Genomic DNA, 22,507 nt, shown 5'->3' on the forward strand with positions numbered 1-22,507 from the left:
ATATTATTTTTCTCTCATATTCAGGAACATCAACAACATAATACGTTGTATCAAGAGTGCCAAGATTGGATAGAACGAACACGTGACAAATTGAGCGAGTGTAAGGAACTTCCAAGCACTTTAACCGAGGTGAACAATAAATTGCACACTTGCAAAGCTATCAGACAAACACTGGAACAAGGCCAGAACAAGCTGCGTTATGCTCTCGAATTGAAAGAAAAAGTGATCATGAACACGGAACAGAATGGCGCCGCAAAGATTCAAGAAGATACAGAGAATCTGAAGATGGAATTTGAGAAATTATTGGTGAACGTAGAAGACATAAGACAGAAGCTTTCCGCTAGAGCAAGCACATTGGAGGAATTGAACAAAATTCACCGATTGACTACAGATTGGATTGAAGAGATCGAGGGGAAAATTCAACCGGGTGAAATGTACAAAAACGATCTGAGCGAAAAACGAGCTGTATTGGAGAAGTATAAGACAGTTCAAAGAGATATTCAAGGTCATGGCGAAACCGTAGACCGGTTGAAAGCTCGTTTGGCTGAAGATTCCAGTATACCTATTGGTCCTTATCAATCCACTATTGCCAAGTACGATGAATTGACCAAATTGATCGCTGAAAAGATTAAGGTACGTATCTTCTGTATAAATACAGAAGTGAAATAAAAATTGTTATTATTGATTATTGTTTTTAAGTATTCATATTTTCACTTTTAGAATTTAGAAGAGCAAGTGAACGATCATGAAAAGTTTCAACAAGCTCACAATGAAGCAGCGGATTGGGTTCGCCATACAAAGTTGGAACTTCAACAAAATTGCGATACCCATGGGGAGAAGGAACGAATCATCGAACGAGAGAACAAAGTGAACCAGATCATAGCTTCCCTTCCCAAAGGAGAGAGCTTGATCTCGAAGGTGATCCAACTCAGCGATGGTGTGATCGCTAGTACAGGTCCAGAAGGTCAGGAAACCATCAAACAGGACATGAAACAATTGCAAGCAAACTGGAAATCTCTGCAATCTCAGTGTCACGAGTCCCAGAAGACTTTGTCCAATTGTATCGCCAGCTGGTCTCAATTTACGACTGCTTTAGACAGCATGAAGAGATGGATAGATCATTTCCAGAAGAAGGTGAATGACGAACAATCGAAAGAGAATAAAACTCCGGAGGATTTGGTGCGGTGCAAGAGCCTCGTGGAGGAAGCTATCCAACAGAAACCAGTTTTGGAAGATCTGAACGATAAATGCGAGGCCTTGCTGGAGCTGAGCGCTTGCAGCTGGGCTCGTGACAAGACTGTACAATTGCAATCTGCTTACACGTCTCTGTTGACCGATATGCAAGGTCTTGTTTCTCGGGTAGAGAAGAATCTGTCCGACCATACCGAGTTCCTGAAGGCGAAGAAGGAAATAGAAGATTGGTTGCGCATTGCTCGAGGCTCGGTACAAGATTGCATGGGCGTTGGAGATGCTGAATGGGCTAAGGATAAGTTGGAAACTATCAAGGTATGCAATTAATAGATTATGAATTTTTATTTAAATAAAGTATGTTCGTACATTCAATTAAAAAAAGTACATAAAAAGAAGCTAAAAAATTTTATTCAAAACTTGAAACATGAAAGAAACTGTGTTAAATTAAAGTTACTTTTTGTTATATCCTGATTAGTTATTAAGGATTCAATATATTTAAGATAAAGACTTGTTTAACGCAGAAATTATGAATGGGTCTGCGATTCAGGCTTATATTTTTTTCTAGAAGTTCATTCTAGGCTTTCAGAAATCGCGAGATTCTTAAAAGATTAGGGTTAATTATAGCCTTTAAAGAAATCATTCCTTTTCATAGATCGTAGCAACAAGAATTACCGAGGGTCAACATTTATTGTCAACATTACAAACCGCCTTCACGAAAGCCATAGACACAGCTGTACCAGAGCAACAGGATCAACTGAGATCAGACATGGCGGGACTTCTTTCCAGCTGGGAACAGCTCAGCATCGATTTGAACACCGTTCAAGCTCAACTTAAATCGCTGTTGCATCGCTGGGATGATCATTCGGAAGCTCATGAAAAATTGAAACAATGGTTGGAAGAAACGGAGAACGGTATGCAAGATCTTCCGGACACGAAAGGAGAATTCGGCGATATGAAAACCATGCTTGAACGTTATAAGCACATTCAGGAGGAAGTACGCGGTAAGAAGACCGAGTTGGATCATTTAATGGACGAAGCTAGCGAATTATCGAAACTGGCGAAGAAAAACACGCCTCTGGAACGAACGAAGGAATTGTTGAAACGATGGGAGAATTTGAGCGAAAACGTTGACGAGAGGAAGAGGTTGATTGAGAACGAGATGCAGGAATACAACGCGTATCACGCAGCCTTGCAAGAGACGGAGAAGTGGCTGTTGCAAATATCTTTCCAATTAATGGCTCACAATTCTCTCTATATCACGAACAAGGAGCAAACGGTGTCGCAAATTCAACAGCATGAAAACTTGCTTGCGGAAATCGAGAATTATACGAGTGTCCTGAACGATTTAAAGTTGAAAGGAAATGGACAGATTACTCGATACGTCGCGGTCAATCCCGAAATTAAAACAATCATTGAAACGCAACTGCAAAATGTTCAAGAGAGTTACAACTCCTTGTTGAACACGGCATTGCAAATAAAGAAACGATTGGCGGAATCGTTGGTCAAATTCCAGGAGTACGAGAACACTCTGGAGAGTATTATGAAGAATTTGGACGCGTACGAACCAGAAATCGCTCAAGAAATGGAAGCGCCGATGGATACCCTCGACGCAGCGAAACAGAGATTCGAAAATGCTCGCACGTTGCACAATAAATTGCAAGGAGAGAAGACAAGGCTTGCTCTGGCTGTCGAGGCTTGCGAGGCTGCAGTGGCATGTGTCTCCAGACCCGGAAGTCCTCTGGATGCACCGCCTGTGCAGATTCCGGCCAGGGAAGTCGAAGTGAGAAACAAATTGGAGGAATTGATCGATCAGGTATTGTATCTAATTTGATATATTTATTGTTATTGCTTCATTCTTGTCACATTTATTCAATTATTAAATGTGTGATGTATGAAATATTGAAAAATTCCAATAGGCGCAGGGACACTTGATGAACGTAACCAAGGCTCTAAACGAGTTGGAAGAGCAAACACGACAGAAGAACGTTCTTCGTGCGTGGATAAACCAGCAAAGGGCTCTGTGCGCCGAATGGAAGTCACGTCCAGCGAAATTGAGATCCGAGGCAGCTCTTGCCGAATTGCAAGCTATGAACGATTTGCTTGGAAACGTCGGGGAACGTCGAACTCACGCATTGACAGAGCTGTCTCTTCATGACGATGATCAGGATATTGAGGAGGGATTGAACAAATTGGAGACAGAGTTGACGGATGCCATTGCTGGAAAACAAGCGGCGCAGGATCTGATCCAGAAGTATAGGACGCAGGTGCAGAACATGCAATCGTGGTTGGATACGTTGTCCAAAAAGGTGGACGTTATCGAGAAAGGGAATGGGCAGACGATTGGGCAGAAGATAGCTAGCGTGAAAGAGATCACGACCGAATTTGAGTCCCAAGGGCCCGGAAAATTGAACGAGGTGAAGACATTGAGCGATCAGGTGATGGATTCGGTGAGCAATTTGGATTCTCAGCAGATAGAAGAGCAAATTAAATCGGTGGAGAGGCGATACGCTGATATAGGGAAGAAACTGCAGAGGAAGGCGCAAGTGTTGGACATGACTGCCCAAGGTATTGAAGCTACTAGGCAGGAGATTGAAGAGAATAGAGATTGGATTCAGCAAAAGAAGAAGCAAGCCCAGATGTCCGAGCCTGTTGGATTTGACAGCAAACAGGCTGAAGAAAGGCTTCTTGCTTTGAAGGTAATTAGATTATTTACATATAAATAAAATTCAAATACAAATTATCTTTCATTTTCTTTATTTCCAATTTTTCTATTTGTTCTTTTTTTCTTTTAATTCTTGAAAATTTTACAAATTTAACAATAAAGGAAGTAGGAACAAAGTATTAGATTGGAGAGACAGAAGGGGATACTTATTTATTTTTTAGAAATATACCTACGATGTGCACATTATTGAATTGCAGGCAATGTTGAAGGAAGCAGAAGGAAAACAAATGGTGATCGATACGTTGGAGAAACGAGTAGGAAACATGCAGAACGAATTAGAGTCGAACGAGCAGCAACAATTGGAAAATGAAACGAAAGCTCTGCGTGGCGAACAATCCCAACTTTGCACGATTTTGACGGAGGGAATCTCGAGCGCCACGGCTGCGGCTGATGCCCGCCGTAAGTTCGAGGCTGATCTCGAACGAGCACGAAGCTGGATCAAATCGAAGAGTAACAATTTGAAGAAATTGAGCGGTTATCTCCCTCTAAAGGCGTCGAAAGTCGAGCAAGATATCGTGCAACACGGTGAATTGGAAACTGATATCGATTCGTTCAGCGAGAAAGACTTGAACGACATTTTGAAACAAGGAAACAATTTGCTAAAGGAGTGTAGCGAAGAGGATCGTGCCAGATTGAACAAGATCTTGGATGAATTGAACAAAGACTACGAGGAGCTGAAAAGCGAGGCGCAAGAGAAACAAGCTGCGTTGGCGGATCTTCTTCAAGGGCGAAAGGCTTTCGAGAATGAAATAGATAAGTGCCAAAGATGGATCAATGAAGCTGAAGTTGCTACATCTTCGGATCTGAGAACTTCCAGTATTGATATTCTGAGAGAGCAATTGGCTAAGGTAGGCTATATCTAAATTATATTATTTGATATATTTTTTTCATTAAATCCATTAATATTTTTACGAATATTTGTTTCAACCATCTTCCATTTGTTGCTCCAGTACGATCGTTTGAAGAAAGAGGCAAAAGAGTACGCAGACGATATCGAGAAATTAATGCAACAAGGAAAATCGATCCTTCCAACCGTGACCGACGCCGATAAGCTTGAATTAAACGAACAGTTGCAAAACATGAAGGAAGCTCACGGTAGAGTTGCTGGTATAATAAATGAAAGAGCCCTAGCTCTTCAAAAGAATATCGACGAAGCCGAAGAATCATTGGCGCGAGTAGCTGAAGCCATTCAATTCATGACTGACGTTCAGAAAGAACTTCACGAGCTTAACAAACCTATTGGTTCACGCGTAGAAGACGTCGAGGCCATGCTGGACGCATACGAGAGAATATTGAACGATCTGAAGGCGAACAAGGCGAAATTGTCCGATTTGCAATCGATCAACGTGGCCGATCTTCATGGGGTGTTAACTCAACAGGATGATCTCATGAAAGCTATAGAGTCCCAAATTGCGAAACTGCGGCAGTTACTTTTGTTACGCCAACAATTCATCGCTTTGATCACGGAGATAACTACGTTCATAGCTAAATATACGGAGATCGTTCGAGATATCGAGAATTCTGGCCAGACCACGGAGGAAAAGATCAAAAGGTATTTATATTTTATAAATTGTTGTCTTCTTAATTTATAAAATTAGATTAAACATCTAATTCTAATCTAAAATAATATAAAAGATATAAAAAGATATATTAAAAAATATTTTGGAGAATTTTAAGAGCATACATATTAAAATACAAACGTATGTAATACATACAAATATTATTGAAGAAATTTGTGTTTTTAATATGCATATGCATTGTTGCATTGTTTGGAAAAAAAAATTCTTATTCGTGGAAAAGGAAAATTTTATTCATCATTCTTCATTTATTTTTAATACATATTTAAAACTTTAATTACGAAATTTGATGTAATAAAAAATATATAATATATTTATATTATATATAATAAATATTTCTGTCATGTATATATTTTATACATATTTTACATTTTTAAGCTTTTATATCAGATGTGAATTTTATTTTTTATATTATATATATAATATTTTTTATATTATATATAGCTTAAAAATGTAAAATTATATATATATATATATATATATATATAATATACATGATAGAAATATTTAAGGAATAAACATACAAATGACATACAAAAATATGAAAATGTACATAGAATTTAATATTATGTGTAAAACATACGATATGTATTAGAGAAAGAAGAAAATTCAATTTTTAATACCTGTGGCGCCATCTCGCGGATGGACGCTGGAAGCTTCGACTTGCTTACCCGGGTTACAGAATAGGCGAGGAGGTATTCGTGACGTCACAAATAAAAAAGGAAAGCAACATTGTGCAAGAAGGACAGAGAGTAATAAATGCGCGCTTACCGCTTGCGCATGCGCAGTAACATTTTCTAACATATCGAGAATACTACATGGAAAATTAATCAATTATTAATTTTTTATGCAAAATTTCTGTACTTTTAAGATCACATATCAAAGCTAGAACCTCAAGCAACTTTCTCATATAAATTTTAGTACGATTCTCTTCTTAAATAATTATTTATTAATGATTAATGCATCATGTACATATTAGAGAGAGAAAATTCAATTTTTAATACCCGTGGCGCCATCTCGCGGATGGACGCTGGAAGCTCCGACTTGTTACGCGGGTTACAGAATAGGCGAGGAGGTATTCGTGACGTCACAAATAAAAAAGGAAAGCAACATTGTGCAAGAAGGACAGAGAGTAATAAATGCGCGCTTACCGCTTGCGCATGCGCAGTAACATTTTCTAACATATCGAGAATACTACATGGAAAATTAATCAATTATTAATTTTTTATGCAAAATTTCTGTACTTTTAAGATCACATATCAAAGCTAGAACCTCAAGCAACTTTCTCATATAAATTTTAGTACGATTCTCTTCTTAAATAATTATTTATTAATGATTAATGCATCATGTACATATTAGAGAGAGAAAATTCAATTTTTAATACCCGTGGCGCCATCTCGCGGATGGACGCTGGAAGCTCCGACTTGTTACGCGGGTTACAGAACAGGTAAAGAGGTATTCGTGACGTCACAAATAAAAAAGGAAAGCAACATAGTGCAAGAATGATAGGGAATAAATTGGCGCTCACCGCTTGCGCATGCGCAGTAACATTTTCTAATATATCGAGAATACTATATGGAAAATTAATCAATTATTAATTTTTTATGCAAAATTTCTGTATTTTTAAGATCACATATCAAAGCTAGAACCTCAAGCAAGTTCTCATATAAATTTTACTACGATTCTCTTCTTAAATAATTTTTATTTAATTATTTATTAATGATTAATGCATCGTGTACATATTAGAGAGAGAAAATTCAATTTTTAATACCCGTGGCGCCATCTCGCGGATGGACGCTGGAAGCTTCGACTTGCTACGCGGGTTACAGAACAGGCAAGGAGGTATTCGTGACGTCACAAATAAAAAAGGAAAGCAACATTGTGCGAAAAGGATAGAGAATGTATATACGCTCGCCGCTTGCGCATGCGCAGTAACATTTTCTAACATATCGAGAATATTACATAGAAAATTAATCAATTACTAGTTTTTTACGCAAAATTTCCATACTTTTAAGATCGCATATCAAAAATAGGACCCCAAGTAACTTTCTCTTATAAATTTTAGTACGATTCTCTTCTTAATTAATTAATTATTAATGATTAATGCGTCATGTACGGGTTGACGCAACCGACATCCAATACATTATTCGCTAATTTCACATTATTAGAAGATTTATTTATAAATATGAATATGTACGTCAGAAACGTTGTTTCTTCCGCTACATTCACATATAATTTTTATTCACAATTTTGTTCTCGTTTCAATGAATAAATCGATTGTTTGCTACTCGGATGTAGATTGAGAATTTGCGATTGCGACATTCTCTATGATTATCGTTAATAATTAATTAATTAAAAAGAATTTCTTACTAAAATTGATACGTGAAACTTGCTTAAGGTTCTATCTTTGAGATTCAAGCTTAAAAGTGCAGAAATTTTCAGTAAAAAACCAGGAATTAATTAATTTTCGATGTAGTGTGCTCGATATACTGAAATATGTTACTGCGCATGCGCGAAATTAGATCGAATTCGTGACTGAGTAACAAACAATTGATTTATTCCTTCAAACGAGAACAAAATTGTGAATAAAAATTATACGTGAATGTAGCGGAAGAAGCAACGTTTCTGACGTATATATTCATATTTATAAATAAATCTTCTAATAATGTGAAATTAGCGAATAATGTATTGGATGTCGGTTGCGTCAACCCGTACATGACGCATTAATCATTAATAATTAATTAATTAAGAAGAGAATCGTGCTAAAATTTATAAGAGAAAGTTGCTTGAGGTTCTAGCTTTGATATGCGATCTTAAAAGTACGGAAATTTTGCGTAAAAAACTAGTAATTGATTGATTTTCCATGTAATATGCTCGATATGTTAGAAAAATGTTACTGCGCATGCGCAAGCGGCGAGTGTATATTCTATCTCCATCCTTTTCGCACAATGTTGCTTTCCTTTTCTATTTGTGACGTCACGAATACCTCCTCGCCTATTCTGTAACCCGGGTAGCAAGTCGAAGCTTCCAGAGTCCATCCGCGAGATGGCGCCACGGGTATTAAAATCGTTCATTTATCGCTTTCATATAATTTTTAAGCTTTTTTTACAATATTTTAATAAAATTAAAAATAAAAGTGAAATACGAAAGTGAAAATTTAATGATTTTTAGAAATATTTGTTTGAAAAAAAGAAAGGAAAGTAAAAAATACAAAGATATATATTTTTATATATATTTTAAAAAGGTATATAAATTATACAAATTATAAAAATAATATAAAATAATACAAAATTATATAAATTAACATAAAATAATATAAAATAATACAAAATTATATAAAATAATATAAAATAATATAAAATAATACAAAATAACATAAAATAATATAAAATAATATAAAAATATGAAAATATATACAAAATATATTACGATAAAGATATATTATGACAAATAATATATATATATAATTTGGAAAATTTTACAAATTACAAATCATTTTCTAAATACTTCTATTTTCAATTTTTCAGATACGACGATGCAATTCTGAAGATCCAAGAATGCGAAGCCACCCTCGCCAGTGCAACGGACAAAGGTCAACAAATCGCAGCAGAAGGTTCAACCGTGGATAGAAACAATATAACGGAACAATTGCAATCTCTGAAACAACAATTGCAAGGTCTAAGAAGAGCTGTGGAAACTCAAAGGGAGCAGCATGAATTGGCAGCAGCGGAGCACAAGAGACTTGCGAACGAATTGGCGGAGATTCTCGATTGGTTGGAGGACAAGGAGAAAGAAGTGAAATCTAGACCTCTTTTGGAAAGGGATCCAATCAGCGTGGAAGCAGAATTGCAAAAACATAACGAGCTATGCGACGCGGTCAACGAACATCTCGATAGAATCAGAAATTTGAAGAATTCCGTCCCCCACGAGGAAGGAATGCCTGGTTCGTTGAAGGAAATGCTGAGCGAAGCTGTCTCCCTGTTGACCTCTTTGCCCAGAGAAATGGAGGAACGTGGAAATTATTTGGAGAGCAACATGAAGCTGAGACAAGAGTATGCCGCCCTTACCGAGAAACTTCGAAGTTGGGTTCGAGAAGCGGAGATTCGATTGGAAAGCGACAAGGATGGACTCGATTTCGAGAACATCCTGAGCGATCTCGAAGAGCACAAGGTTTGTACATCGATAATTTAGAGTAATGCATTGCTTGAGATACGATCTGATACGTTAATTGTTCAAAAATAAATACTTATGACAATCTATCGATAATAAATAAACAATGGATCCATTAAATTAAAGTAATCCATTTTTCGATTAAAAATTCATAATAAAATCATTACTCTATTATTCCATATACAAAATCACAAAAGAATAAACTCAACGATATCTGATATAACAGTTTAACTACTTTTAAAAACAAAGATTCATTGTTAACACGAATGGATTTTTTATTTTGCAGATCTACTTCAGCAGCGAGCCATCGATTCGCGAATTGGTGTCGCAGCAAATTCAGCAAGCGGGTGACAAAATTTGGCCTTCGTTGAACACGTCGGAGCAGGAGGAGTTGAGCGCGGAGCAACAGCAGCACACTCAATTATTGAAAAACACGTTGAACACGGCTAAGTCGCAACGCGCCAGGTTGGAGCAAGGCGCTGAAACGTGGAGGGATTACACGCAAACGTTGGAACGTGTCCGAGCTGTGATTGCGAGGAGCAGATTCACCGACGAGCCTGTCACGACTTTGGCCGGGCTGCAATTCAACATCCAGAAGATCACGCACGCGCTCAATGACATACAGGTTAGTCGATAATCGTGACGTCTGTTTGCCGTGGAAATCACACACGAGTCTATCCCGCGTCGTAATTCCTTCAACTCGTGTAATATAATAATTAAAGAAGTTAAACGTTTTTTTCTCTTTCTTTTTCTCTCGAACACAGAATCAACAATTCGAGTTGGATCTATTGATCGAACGAAGTCAAGAGGTGCTTCGATTGGCAGACGCCAGTAACAAGAGAACGATAGAGGCGCAGATTTGTGAGATCAGCGCGGAATGGAAAGAGTTGGTTTCCGGATTGGAAGGGCGAAGGGATGCCCTCGAGGCGTTGTCCAAGCATTGGGAAGATCTGGAGGCGCAATGGTCGCTCATCGAGACTAAAGTAAATGCCATCGAGGAGAAGGGCAAACTTTTGGACACTGTGGTTCGTTCTAAGCAACATTTGCACGACACCATCAAATCTCTGCATGTAAGTATATTATAAGTAATCTAATATTTAATGTAATCTACTCGAGAAAGGAATAAGGGAAGGAATAACGAAGGAGGAAAAAGTTAAGGATAATAATAAATAAAATTGTATCGTGTAAAATATTGTGTTTTATTTGTAATACGTATTGTTTTATTAATGTTAATTTTTTAACTTGTTTATAGGAGTTGGTAACGGAAGCGGAGAAATTGAAACCGATGGCAGCGGAAGTGAAAGCTTTATCAGGACCTGTTCTAGCATATCTGGCTGCCTTCACAGAGGCTCCAGCTCATGCTCTCGAGGAAAAGCTGAATAAATTGCAGAATTCCGTCGAATCGTGAGTGAAAAAAATGCATTTTATCGTGTAATGTCGCACTGCCAATCAAGACACTGTCACATCAGTGTCATCGAATTATCTGTTGAACGGGTTTCTTTCGAAGTCGAGGTAATTTCCTGTAAGATGTAACAATTTCCTGTAACAATTCACAAATATCGATTAGTGTTAAATCATTGTTCATTGTATAATCTTATTTCTAGAAACGTTATTTGTCCGTAATCTTTTGTTTCTTCTTTTTTTAGGAAAGAAATATTTCACGATACAGTTTTACAAGGATATAACTTTTATCGATTACTGGACAATTTGTTGGATAATTTTCTTTTTTTTTTTTTAATTTCGTTAAAAGGCTTCGTGACTTGTTAAAATATCATTCCAAATTTACTCGATGAATTGCTCCATCTTTTTTTTATCGTCATTTCTTTTTTCATTATCAAATTAACGCGAGATAATTTATCTCTCCTTCTTTTCTTTTTTTTTTTTTTTTTGTTGGTTCAAAACAGAATTATTACCCATCGTTCCGTTAAATTGCGGAATCATCGACGAGAAGGGATCACGCAGTGCGCTTGAGTGCGATTTCAACGCATGTGCATGCGTGTGTATATATGTGCGTGTCTTGCTTATGCATATTACCATCCCCTTGGGAAGGTAATATCCGCTTCCCCCGTCCTTTCATACTTTTTGTTTCAGGTTATCTTCGCATCGAAAATATCGATAATTCAATCTGTTATATAAATATCTCCTTCTCGTCACAATTCTTATTTTACAGATTTTAATTTATTACTTATTTTGCAGCCGTCATACCGTTCAATTATTTTAATTTTGTAAATTTCGAATTCAAACTCGTCGAAAGTTCGTTCATCTTATGCACGTTTACGTTCTCTTCCCCTCGTCGAGGGGAAACATTTGATTTAGAATTTTGTCATTTTGTCATTCGTCGAGCAAACGACGAGTAGAGAAAAGGAGAAACAGCGAAGAATAGAAATAGACGTGGAAGAAAAGGAAAGAACACGAGTAAGGTTTCTCGATAGCGATAGATTCTTCATGGATTACGAGGTGTATCGATTTAGCATGCATTACGTGTTCCACTGTGTTCCATCATACCCAAATTAAACCCATGACGTAATTAGACCTTGTAAATTATTGTGCATCGTTTATCAGAATACACGTTGCGTCATAAAATTAATATCAAGAAACGATGATTATAATATCGTAGTCTTGGAATCGTATGATCGCATCGCAGATTAATATTTTAACCAATTAGAAGAAAAAAAGAGAGAAAGAGAGAGAAGAGAGAAAGAGAAAGAGATTGGGATTTCGCTGCATTATTTAATTACGATAATAGGATCGAGCATATAATCTACAATTATTATTTCAATCAACAGTCTTCCTTTTTCAATTCAGATTCCATTGAATTCTACGATACGAGTAGAATTTCTTCTCGTTTTCTCATAATTGAGTTCTTCGAAATTGAAACTTTATCCACGATGCTCGTTAAATTTTCAAAAAGGAAATATTTTATTTTATTATTTCTTTCGAATTTAAATTACAAACATCAACTGATTTCTTTTCTATAATTCTCAACCAAAAATTCGCGAAACTTTATAAAAGATTTTTAATCATTTCCAATAATCTAACCTAATAATTCGATTATTTTTCGTACAAAAAAACTCGTTTACTCTATCTACGTATTATTATACGTAAAACGTAACATCGAAATTTCAAAATTCGAAAAATACGAAACCAAAGGAGGAGAAAACGATAGCTCGAAGAATGCCAAGGCCGCCGCACCACACCCACGCGTCCAATCCATTCGTTGGAGCGTCAAATCAAAACTCGTCGAAAAGGAGGAGGGGAGGGGGAAATAACGAGACGGAGTGAGAAGGAAAACAAGGATAATTTCGAAAAATTTCCTCGTATCTCGCGACCAACAATCCTACTACCACCTTACGAACAATAACTCTGTTTGTAAACACGTTGCGGCGAATTGCGCAACGCGTATCCCGTAATTCCGCGCACAGGCGACGTCGGGTCATTAATCGACATTAGGTAATCCTCTCCGCATTTCCATCGATTCGTGTGATCCTCACGTGAGCGGCTGTTATATACCGTTTCTCGAACGCGGAGGAAAAACATGGTTGCACACGCCACAACGGGGGGGAAAGATGGAAGGGTCTGGTTTCGGGAAAAAGGGGTTGCCACCAACCCCGAACTTATCACCCCTCTCGTTGGTCGATCGAATTCACCACTAAATATAGATTTGACCAAGGAAAAGTGAAGCGACCGCGGCACGTTGGCCCGCCTCACAATTTCATGGCGTAATATCCGCGGAGTTGGGTTTGCACGGCCAGTCATCATTCGTACGCGGCGACGCACACACGAAATAAAAGTATGACGTCGGGGAGTTTCACGTCGCTAAGTTGCCGAGGCTGGATTCGCGTGTCGTTTTCAGCTTATTAAACAATCGTCGTTGGCTGGCTACATCGAGTCGCCGGAGTCGTTAACGTGACATTGACGGTGAAACAGCGGTGTTACAGCGATTTTGCTTGGTGAAAATAAATAGTGATTTTTCTTTTTCTTTTCTTTTTTTTTTTTTTTTCCTTGAAAAAGTTCGATTCGCGACGAATTGTGCAACGTCGAATTATGATTCAAGATTCGTGCTCGGGTGTATAATCGAATAACGACGTTGTGAACAAGATCGGGTTAAATTCGTGATTAAATAGGTGATTCGAGTGAACGTGCATAGGTCAAGAGTGTGGCTTTCAGTGAGTTATAAATACAATTGAATCGTGCAGAGTGGCTCGTTTCGAAGCGATATTGCGGTTGAGGTTGCTTTGCGCCAATTTCTTTTCCTTCTCTTTTATTGATTTCTCTCGATATCGTGGATTAACATCGCGAACGAGTGGTTATCGAGCACGTTTTGAAGCGGTTGCCGTGCTGTGCAAGAGTTGTTGGAAACGCCGGGCCGGAAAGTGCGTGGACGCAGTGCCGGCACCTGAATGGTCAACGGGCACGGAATGTCGATTGACAGTACGTAACGATGAAAAATTTCACGAGTGTTATAAAAGTTTATTGGGTTAGCGGGATTGTACACGGTTATTGGCTTAAATATTATGACCGTGTCAGCCCTTGTGGCCTCTCTCTATCAGCAATCGATACCGAGGCGGAAACGTGTTTCGGTGCAGCACGTGTCTCTCGGCGTTAGCCTCGCTGCAGTGTAGCAAAGAAATATTCTTGAATCCTCGTGTGAGAATAATAGTACGGCAGTGACTGTTCAATTTCTTCTTTTTTTCTTTTTTTTGCTTTTTCTTTTCTCTCTCTGTCTCTCTCTCCCCTCCCCTTCCCCCCTCTTTCTCTCTCTCTCTAGAAAATCGATGGATTGTTGAATTTTATATGACTTTTGAGACAGAAGTGAAATCTCTATCATAAATGTGACGATATGCGGTTTGATTATCTTCGTTATTGTTTACTTATACTGTCGAAGCTTGAAATCGAATTTTTGCAGTAATGATTCGCGTGTAAATTTTAAAAATAATTTTATTATCGATTTATTTATTATATTTATTGTAGATAGGATCATTTCTTCGTAATCTCGTCACTCGCTTCCCGTTATTTCGTATTTTGTTCGTTTTATGTAATCATTCATCCGCTCGATTCATCTCAATGGCGAAGTTGTGCTCGAACGGGAACATAAATTTTACAACTTAACTCCCACGGTCTACGATACGGATACAAATAAACCCTGGTTTGATAGATTCTGAAGGATTATTCAACCGTGTCACGAATCTCAAAATCTCCCTGACCCGAACGAGAAACGGAGAACAGCAACAAAGTTTATATCCAATTTCAGTACACGTGATTCTAATTTTTCACGCGAATTTCCAACGATTGTATTAATTCGCTCGATCTCTCTTGTTTCCGAAAAATTCAAATACATAAACACGCGAAAATGGATCGAAATCTTTATTATACAACGCATTGCAACATCGCACGCAATCCCTCGATCCACATTGTAATATCGTCGAATCGCCGGTTGCCAAAAGACATTAGAAACAAACATGATGACAAAAATCTTCGAGCCAATGAACTCGACTCGGTACACACACTCGATTCGAGGGAAGGGGAAGGGAGGGGGGGTGTTCTTCTTTTCCAATGATGAAGAGAAAGACGAAGACCACGAGACGAAGACGAAAATTAGGACGAACACGAACGCGAGGACGAAGACGAAAATGAAGACGAAGAAGAGGAAGAGGAAAAAGAAGCGGATAAGCTACATTATTCTTAGGAACCGGCGTACGCCGCTTTTCGGCTGTCGTCGATTTTCGTTCCTATCCGTCTTGGCGAGCGTTTCGTGCTAAGCCGCATGCGTCGCGGCGCCTCGCCAAGACGAAAATTCAAAGCTAACGCTATTACGCCCTTCTAATAACGTTTCGAACCGCGAACGCTGCTGTTTAGCTTGATCGTGCCGCGCCATACTGTTATCCGATAACATATTAACGGCGAATTTTTCATACATCTCACGCGATCAAAAGGAGAACGATCATCCTCGAACCAGGCAGGGAAGAACGAGATTTTTCTTCGAGGAATCAATTCGATTTACGATTTTATTACTCGATTGGTACGATTTTTATTAATTGTTGAATCTTACGTTATATCTTTTCTTTTTCTTTCTTTCTTTTTTTTTCATCGAGCGTTTCTTCGAGAACATTGTTCTTTTTTATTCTTTGTTTCAAAAGAGTAGATAAATTTAGGTGGATAAAGAAAAGGAAGTTTTGATCCAAGTGATGGAATATTTTAATAGAATAGTGGAGAACGCATAGTAGGTTACTGCTTGTATATCTCGAGTGTACTTGGTGGTTCTAAGATATCTAAAAAGTGGATCATTCTATTGGTGTTACGAAAATAATCTCTGCGAACACGATGTTACTCTGTGATATACTCTGCCGGAGCACATTGGCTCGAGTCACATCCCCCCGCATAAGGGGATTACATCACGTGGATACACTTCCGGAATTCGCTGTCGATCGAGATATCTCGAGGGCAATGACAATCGCGATTAAAAATATCTCGAAATCGAAATTCAATTCACTTGACAATGACTGAAAGTGCAACTCGAAAGATCGAATCGATCAAACGAATTCGAACGAATTGTAAGAATTGTTTCGACATGTGTTTTCGGGAATATATCGAAAATGAATAAAAGAATTTCGCGAAACGTGACTAATCGAGCAATCTCTTCTTTATTTAATTTCGTGTTAGTCAGCGCGATATAGAGCGTGTAACGTGTTTCGCAAATTTCTCGTTTCGTCTCAAAAATACCACAACCGTCGAGTGGTGATTGCACCTTGTGTTAAACTTCGTTCATTATTAGCTGCGATGATGTCATCGCGAAAAGAAACGCGGTACGAAACTTGACATTGACATCGTCAGCCTTCCACATATATCAAAATTCCACTTCCAATGTACACGTAGACTCTTTTCAATTTTTATTTACAAATGACAATAAAAAAATTATTCACCATTCGACATTGAAGATGAAACAATATTGGCGAATTCATCATCGTTTTAAAAAGATTTCAATTTTCTGGATAAATTATCATAGTTCGAATTATCGTAATTAAAATAATTTTCTATTTTTTTTTCATTTGTTGTTAAATTTGATCGTAATATTTTGTAGGTGATCAATAGATGGTTTATAAGTAATCAAAATCGCGAGTTTAATACGGACGTCATTGTTGTTCGATATAAAACACCTTGAAAACACGATGCACCGGTTCGTGTTCAAAGACGAATCCTAACAGAGCGATGACTGATTGCGACATTCCTCATGATACACTACGACGATGTTGTCATCTTTTGTGAAAATACTTGGCATCGATATACACTTGAATACATTTTAACGTAACGAGATTCAACATTATCATAATTCATTTCACGAATTCTTGAATATTAGATTAAAAGCATCCATTCTTTGAATTTATTTGATATATGATATATTTATGTCGATGTATCTTTAACAATATGCAAGTCAGCCAATTATTTAGAAAGACTGTAATAGTTATGAATCCAACTATTGTCACAAGAAACGAAGATAGATACAGAAAATGGATAAAAAAATATTCATTAACGAAAGAATAATTCCAATCCCGACAACTAACCAATAGATTTCTTCCAAATCTTTAACGTTCTTCTTCTTCATCGACAATTACAATTAAAACACACAAAGATTGGCATATTAATATCACCGAAAAAGAAAGTATTATCAAAAAAAAATAATTCCAATTCTGACGAGTACAACCGATCGACTTCGAATTTCCAAAACATCTCTTCATCATTCACCTCGACTATCGGTCCTAAAATAATAAGAACAGACAGTGAAATTACTCGAAATTACTAAGAAAAAGAAACATTGTTCATTAACAAAAGAACAATTCCAATTCCGACAAGTAACCAACCGGCTCTTCAACACAACCGCGCACATATAGTTCGTCTACTTTTAGCCAAAGCGTCCTCCGCTCTGGCTGGAATGAAGCCAGCTAGCTACAGCTGAACCAGCGACACGCATTTCCGATTCTAATTTCGTCCTACCTCCGTACCACGTACAATTCCTCGTGTCCGATCGATCCGCCGTATCCTCGGCTTTTTCTTCTTTCTCACCTCGTGCTCCTTCGTCAACCTATGCCCTACAAATCGAACGGGGCGCCGCGATGGTCGCCACGTTGGCACGCATTATTGGAGACCCGTAGGCCAAAGGAAATATGCTAAATTCTATTTTTACGCCTGGCCTCCGCGCACAACCACGCCGCTAACGGGCAAATCGTTTTTCCGTTAGTGAGGTAGCGACCACGGGCTCGCCGACGGTCACGTTGATATCCTGTCGCTTCTGTGAACACGTAAAACTTCCGGTCGTGCCGTAAACGTGTCCGTCAATTCGAGCACACTCGTAAATTGTTGCTGTTCCAAGCTTCTTTGACCAGTCGGAGTTTTTAAAATTGTTCGAACAATCTATTCAATATTTAATTTCTTCTCGAGTTTAATCTAAAATAAATATAATTTGACATCGTTCGTGAGATTCGACTTTAAAAGTTTTAATAAAAGGAAAAGGTCTAAACTTTGATCTCCTCGAGTTTAGCACAACTTCGTCCCAATTATCATTTCATAACCGCGGTGCGATCTCGACCTCGAAGAAACGCCAAAGAAAACGCGAATCAAAGACAGAAAAATATTTGCACAGAGAGATACAGTAGCGAATCAGAGGGAATCGGTTTGCAGGCTCATCGACACTCTGCAGACGAAATCCAGAAAGGCGGACGAGGACTTGGAGGCGTTCGAAAGCACCGAGCGTGAGATCGATCAGCTGAGGAAGCGTTTGAACGAGGCGCGCGAACGCGCCTCGAACTTGTACATATTCGGGCCGGATCAGGACGCGACCGAGGAGGAGCTTGACGAGCTGCGTTGGGCTGTCGAGCAGCTCCTCGAGAGCGGGAAAAAGTTCTCAGGAAGCACTAAGGCGCGGTACCAAGCTAGCCAGCAGCTGGTCCCCAGCGATCTTGCCCAACACCTGACCGCCCTCGAACTTTGCGCCGAGGCGACAGCGCAGGCCATGGAGGAGAAGCAGAGGGAGCAGAAGCGCGCGAGAACCGTCAGATCGGATTATCTGACCGATCTGGACGAGGTTCAAGCGTGGATCAGGCAGGCCGAGTTGAAGGTTCAGGACCGATCGATCGAGCCTGTACCTCTCAAGGATCAATTGAGGCAGGTGCAAGAGGAGTTGGGCACGATCAGCGACAAGCTCGAACGATTAACGAGAAATGGCCGTACGATTGCGGAGAACACGAGGGACGACACGGAGAAACAATTGATCGACAGCACCGTTCACAACGTGACCGAACAGTTGAACCAAGTGAGGAATTGGTTGGACGAGAGGAAACAAGTGGTGGCTGATACCATTGACGCTTGGCAGAGATTCTTGTCGTTGTACGAAGCCGTGAGGACGTGGACCGAGGAGAAGAGACAATTCCTGGTTGAGCCGTTGAAGCTCAGCACCCTCGTGCAGGCTAGGCAGAGGCTGCACGAATATTCGGTACGTGAGGAGGAAATGGATCGACGGACCATATAGTCTTCTCTAGAATTCTTATGGGAGACGGAAGAATGTGGGTTTTCGCGAATTGGTTGTGATTTATCTTCTATTGCGTTGTTTCTAAATTTCATTGTTATATACACATATATTGGATTGAAGAGAAATTTTTACTTCTTTAGAGTTACTTGGAGAAACTCATATTCCTCTGCGTTTCATTCGAATAATAGAGAAATTCGTTTCGTATTCTCCTCGTATTATCGCGAATTTTATTAATCCTTGAATCTGTTCCGCGACGCTTTGCAGACAGCCGTGAAAAGCTGCAAACAGATCAACAAGAATCTCAGTGACATGGGTAAGGAGCTCGAGAGTATCGGTCAGGTTTGCAGCGTGGGCGACTTGCCCGAGAAACTGCTCGAGGCTGAAGAAGCTAAGGTTCAAGTCGAGGGTCAACTGTTGGAGAGGGTTGGTTTCTCTCTCGTTTTTTTTATACAAATTATCTATACGGGGAAGGGAGAAGCGTGCGTAAGATGAACATTGGTTCGAATTGCTCGTTTCAGAACGCGCTGCTGCAAGAAACTAGCGAGGAATGGGAACAATGCGAGCGAAAGATGAAAGAAGTGAAAACGTGGATCGAGAAAGCGAAACAAAGTCTCGAGTCGCCGCAGAACAAAAAGAAACCGTTACGGGATCAGCACAGCATACGGGAGAAAATGCTGAGCGATATCGCGATACAGAAAACGAAAATCGGTATATCGATGGAGAAGCTTCAGGTTCACTTCCGGTCGGGGATCGGCGGCGATAGCCGAATAGGCGAAACGGTTGACGAGCTACTGGCCGAGTTAGACAATCTTCACGCCAACGTCAAGGAACAGACCACAGCGTTGGAGGGTTGTTTAGCTCAGATTGATCAATATCAACAGGTCAGGATTCGCTCCTGACTGGAGCTGCGTTCTTTTGAAACGTGATTACTGATCTATTATGATATTAAAATGGTGAATAAAAGTTGATAAAAGGAAGTGAAAAACATCTAAACAATCACTTTCACTTCGCAAGTGATCACTTGTAATGAGAAAGGAAAAATGCAAGTCACACTTGTATATTTAAAAACTACAGTTGTAATTACAACTGTGAAAAAAAGAATACTACTATTGCTTTAAAAATGCAAAAACGTATTCAAAAAAATTATCATCTTTTATAATCCAAGTGCATTTATATACGTCGCACTTGTACAAGAAAATTGCACGTGCAATATATAAATTTATCCGAGCGATTTGTCATCTTGCTTCGCCTATTTATTCACCATCGATGAAAAAAGAATAATACCTTTTTCGAGGAAATAATTACGTACAATTTATTTTACTCGAAGAAGTAAGATCAGTAATTTTTACGATTTCGAAAAGAATGCGGCTGACATCTTTTTGTCGTTCTAGGAGATACAACAGTTGAGGCAACAGATTATGCAGGTAGAGCAACAATTGAGGACAGTGTTGAGTCCGACATACCTGTCCACCGACAAGGAGAAGGCGTTGCAGGAGCAACAGGTAGGTTTGCCTTGATCCCATCTTTTTATCACCTGCACAAGTGCGCTAAAGCAGCAAGTTGATTTTTTGCATCTGCTCGATACCAACTGAAGGCCACCACCAGGATTTTATAAAAATTCGCGATTCTCCCTTACATGTTTTTTCTTTTTTATTTTTTTTCTTATTTTTTTTTTTATTTTTTTTTTTCTCTTAAATTTGTACACGTTCGTGGTCGGGGGTAGTTTTCTGAACAATAAAGTCGAATTATCTCTCTGGCATCTGCTCTCGAGACACCATGCCTGCTCTCCGTAATCTCTCAAGTGACTAACAATTAACCGTCGATCGAGCCGCATTAATCCTTAATTAATCCGCGTCAGGATGAAACGAAATTTTTATTGGCTATCCCTTTTTTAAAAGATATTTCTCCATGTATCTTTTAAAATTTAAGAGATTTAAAAAGTAGTCAATAAAAATTTATCAATCAGAATCTGGAAACATTTTGATGATCCATCTCTAGAATAATTTCTAATGGGAGACAGAGGTCGACGTATCTTTTTATTATTATTATTATTATTTATTCAAATCAAGGTGTTTCCGTTGAAATCACAATCTAGATTCCTTGTCAATTCCTTATTTTAATTTTCATTTCATACATACGTATCTTTATAATTATTTTTCCTCACGTCACCAAAGCTTTTCATAATTATTCAACGCTTAACAGCTTAACATCTTTCTTTTATTAACTTTCCAACATCTCTTCACTTTCCTCTCTTTCTATGTACACTTTCCAAAAGAATTATGTAACAATTTACATAAAACTGTTTCCAAAATTCCAAAAGAATTTCGAATTTACGTACGAAAAAAGAAAAAATTATTTTACGCTCGTTGCAAAATTAATATGGAAATCGATCGTTTCTTCATGAAAATGATCGAACGATCGTGATCGCGCAAGCATGCCGATCATCGTGGTGGTACATCATGTTACGCGGTATTGGTTGGTATCATGCTCTTGACTAAATCTTATCACACCTGTTCTTATCACAACCGAGAGATCAATCGGTCATACGTCACTGTTCACGCACGTCTCTGCGTCTCTGTCTCTCTCTAGTTCTCATATATAATATCCTTGTATACATTTCACAAAAATCTTAACGATACACATTTACACACATACACATATATGTTTTTTTCGTGATGGAGTTTACTTGATTTTGCTTGTTTTTCTTTGTGTAACGTCACGTGTTTCTATCTTTTTTTTATTTTCTCTTCTTTTCTCGTCGTATTTCACATTTGTCTATCTGCGTGTTTACAAGAAGACAATGCGATTCCGCATATTGGAATTGCACTTTTATGGCACTCTATACAATTATTTATTTATTTATTTTATTTATTTATACAGAGATTTAAAAGGAAGAGACAACGAATAATATAGTAGTCGCACAGAGATATGTAAAAAGTCGCATCGTACAATATGCAAACACCTAATTGTACCAAACACTTAATTCACTTTAGGCTTTTCCGATCGAGTTTCTGTCTTCACAGAAAGTAGTTGAATTTTCGTATTGTTGTTGTTCGCAATCAGATATACCTTTTTTGCTCGTTCGATCGAGAACGAAACGGAAGACACGCAAGAAAATCAAGTGACCTCCAAGACGTGTGTCGAGACTTGTCGAGAACGCAGCGAGCACAAGTCAACGCTCCTAAAAAATTAGCCGTGTTAATGATTTCTCAATAATCTCTCTCATATTCTCTGAATATTTTTTTTTCTTTCTCATTTAACTTCACATTGTGTCTTTTTCTTTTTTTTTTCTTTGTATTAACTTTTTTAATCCATCGCACCGGCTAT

At 38.5% G+C, this 22,507-nt stretch overlaps 1 protein-coding gene across 5 annotated transcripts in view; it reads left to right on the forward strand.

Annotated features, from left to right (window-relative positions):
• LOC551356 (nesprin-1) overlaps positions 1 to 22,507 on the forward strand; it is a 108,972-nt gene that overhangs the window by 37,860 nt on the left and 48,605 nt on the right. For all 5 annotated transcript variants that reach the window (XM_026446139.1, XM_026446137.1, XM_026446135.1 and 2 more), the window contains 14 exons: positions 25 to 633; positions 721 to 1,506; positions 1,844 to 3,004; positions 3,108 to 3,887; positions 4,111 to 4,761; positions 4,864 to 5,465; positions 9,018 to 9,660; positions 9,947 to 10,285; positions 10,425 to 10,730; positions 10,913 to 11,064; positions 18,334 to 19,144; positions 19,445 to 19,603; positions 19,699 to 20,061; positions 20,572 to 20,682. In XM_026446139.1, coding sequence (XP_026301924.1) covers positions 25 to 633; positions 721 to 1,506; positions 1,844 to 3,004; positions 3,108 to 3,887; positions 4,111 to 4,761; positions 4,864 to 5,465; positions 9,018 to 9,660; positions 9,947 to 10,285; positions 10,425 to 10,730; positions 10,913 to 11,064; positions 18,334 to 19,144; positions 19,445 to 19,603; positions 19,699 to 20,061; positions 20,572 to 20,682 — 7,473 coding nt within the window. The remainder of the gene's footprint in view (positions 1 to 24; positions 634 to 720; positions 1,507 to 1,843; positions 3,005 to 3,107; positions 3,888 to 4,110; positions 4,762 to 4,863; positions 5,466 to 9,017; positions 9,661 to 9,946; positions 10,286 to 10,424; positions 10,731 to 10,912; positions 11,065 to 18,333; positions 19,145 to 19,444; positions 19,604 to 19,698; positions 20,062 to 20,571; positions 20,683 to 22,507) is intronic.

This window comes from Apis mellifera, linkage group LG1 (genome assembly GCF_003254395.2).
Source record: "Apis mellifera strain DH4 linkage group LG1, Amel_HAv3.1, whole genome shotgun sequence".
In the NCBI taxonomy this organism is placed as follows: Eukaryota; Metazoa; Arthropoda; class Insecta; order Hymenoptera; family Apidae; genus Apis; species Apis mellifera.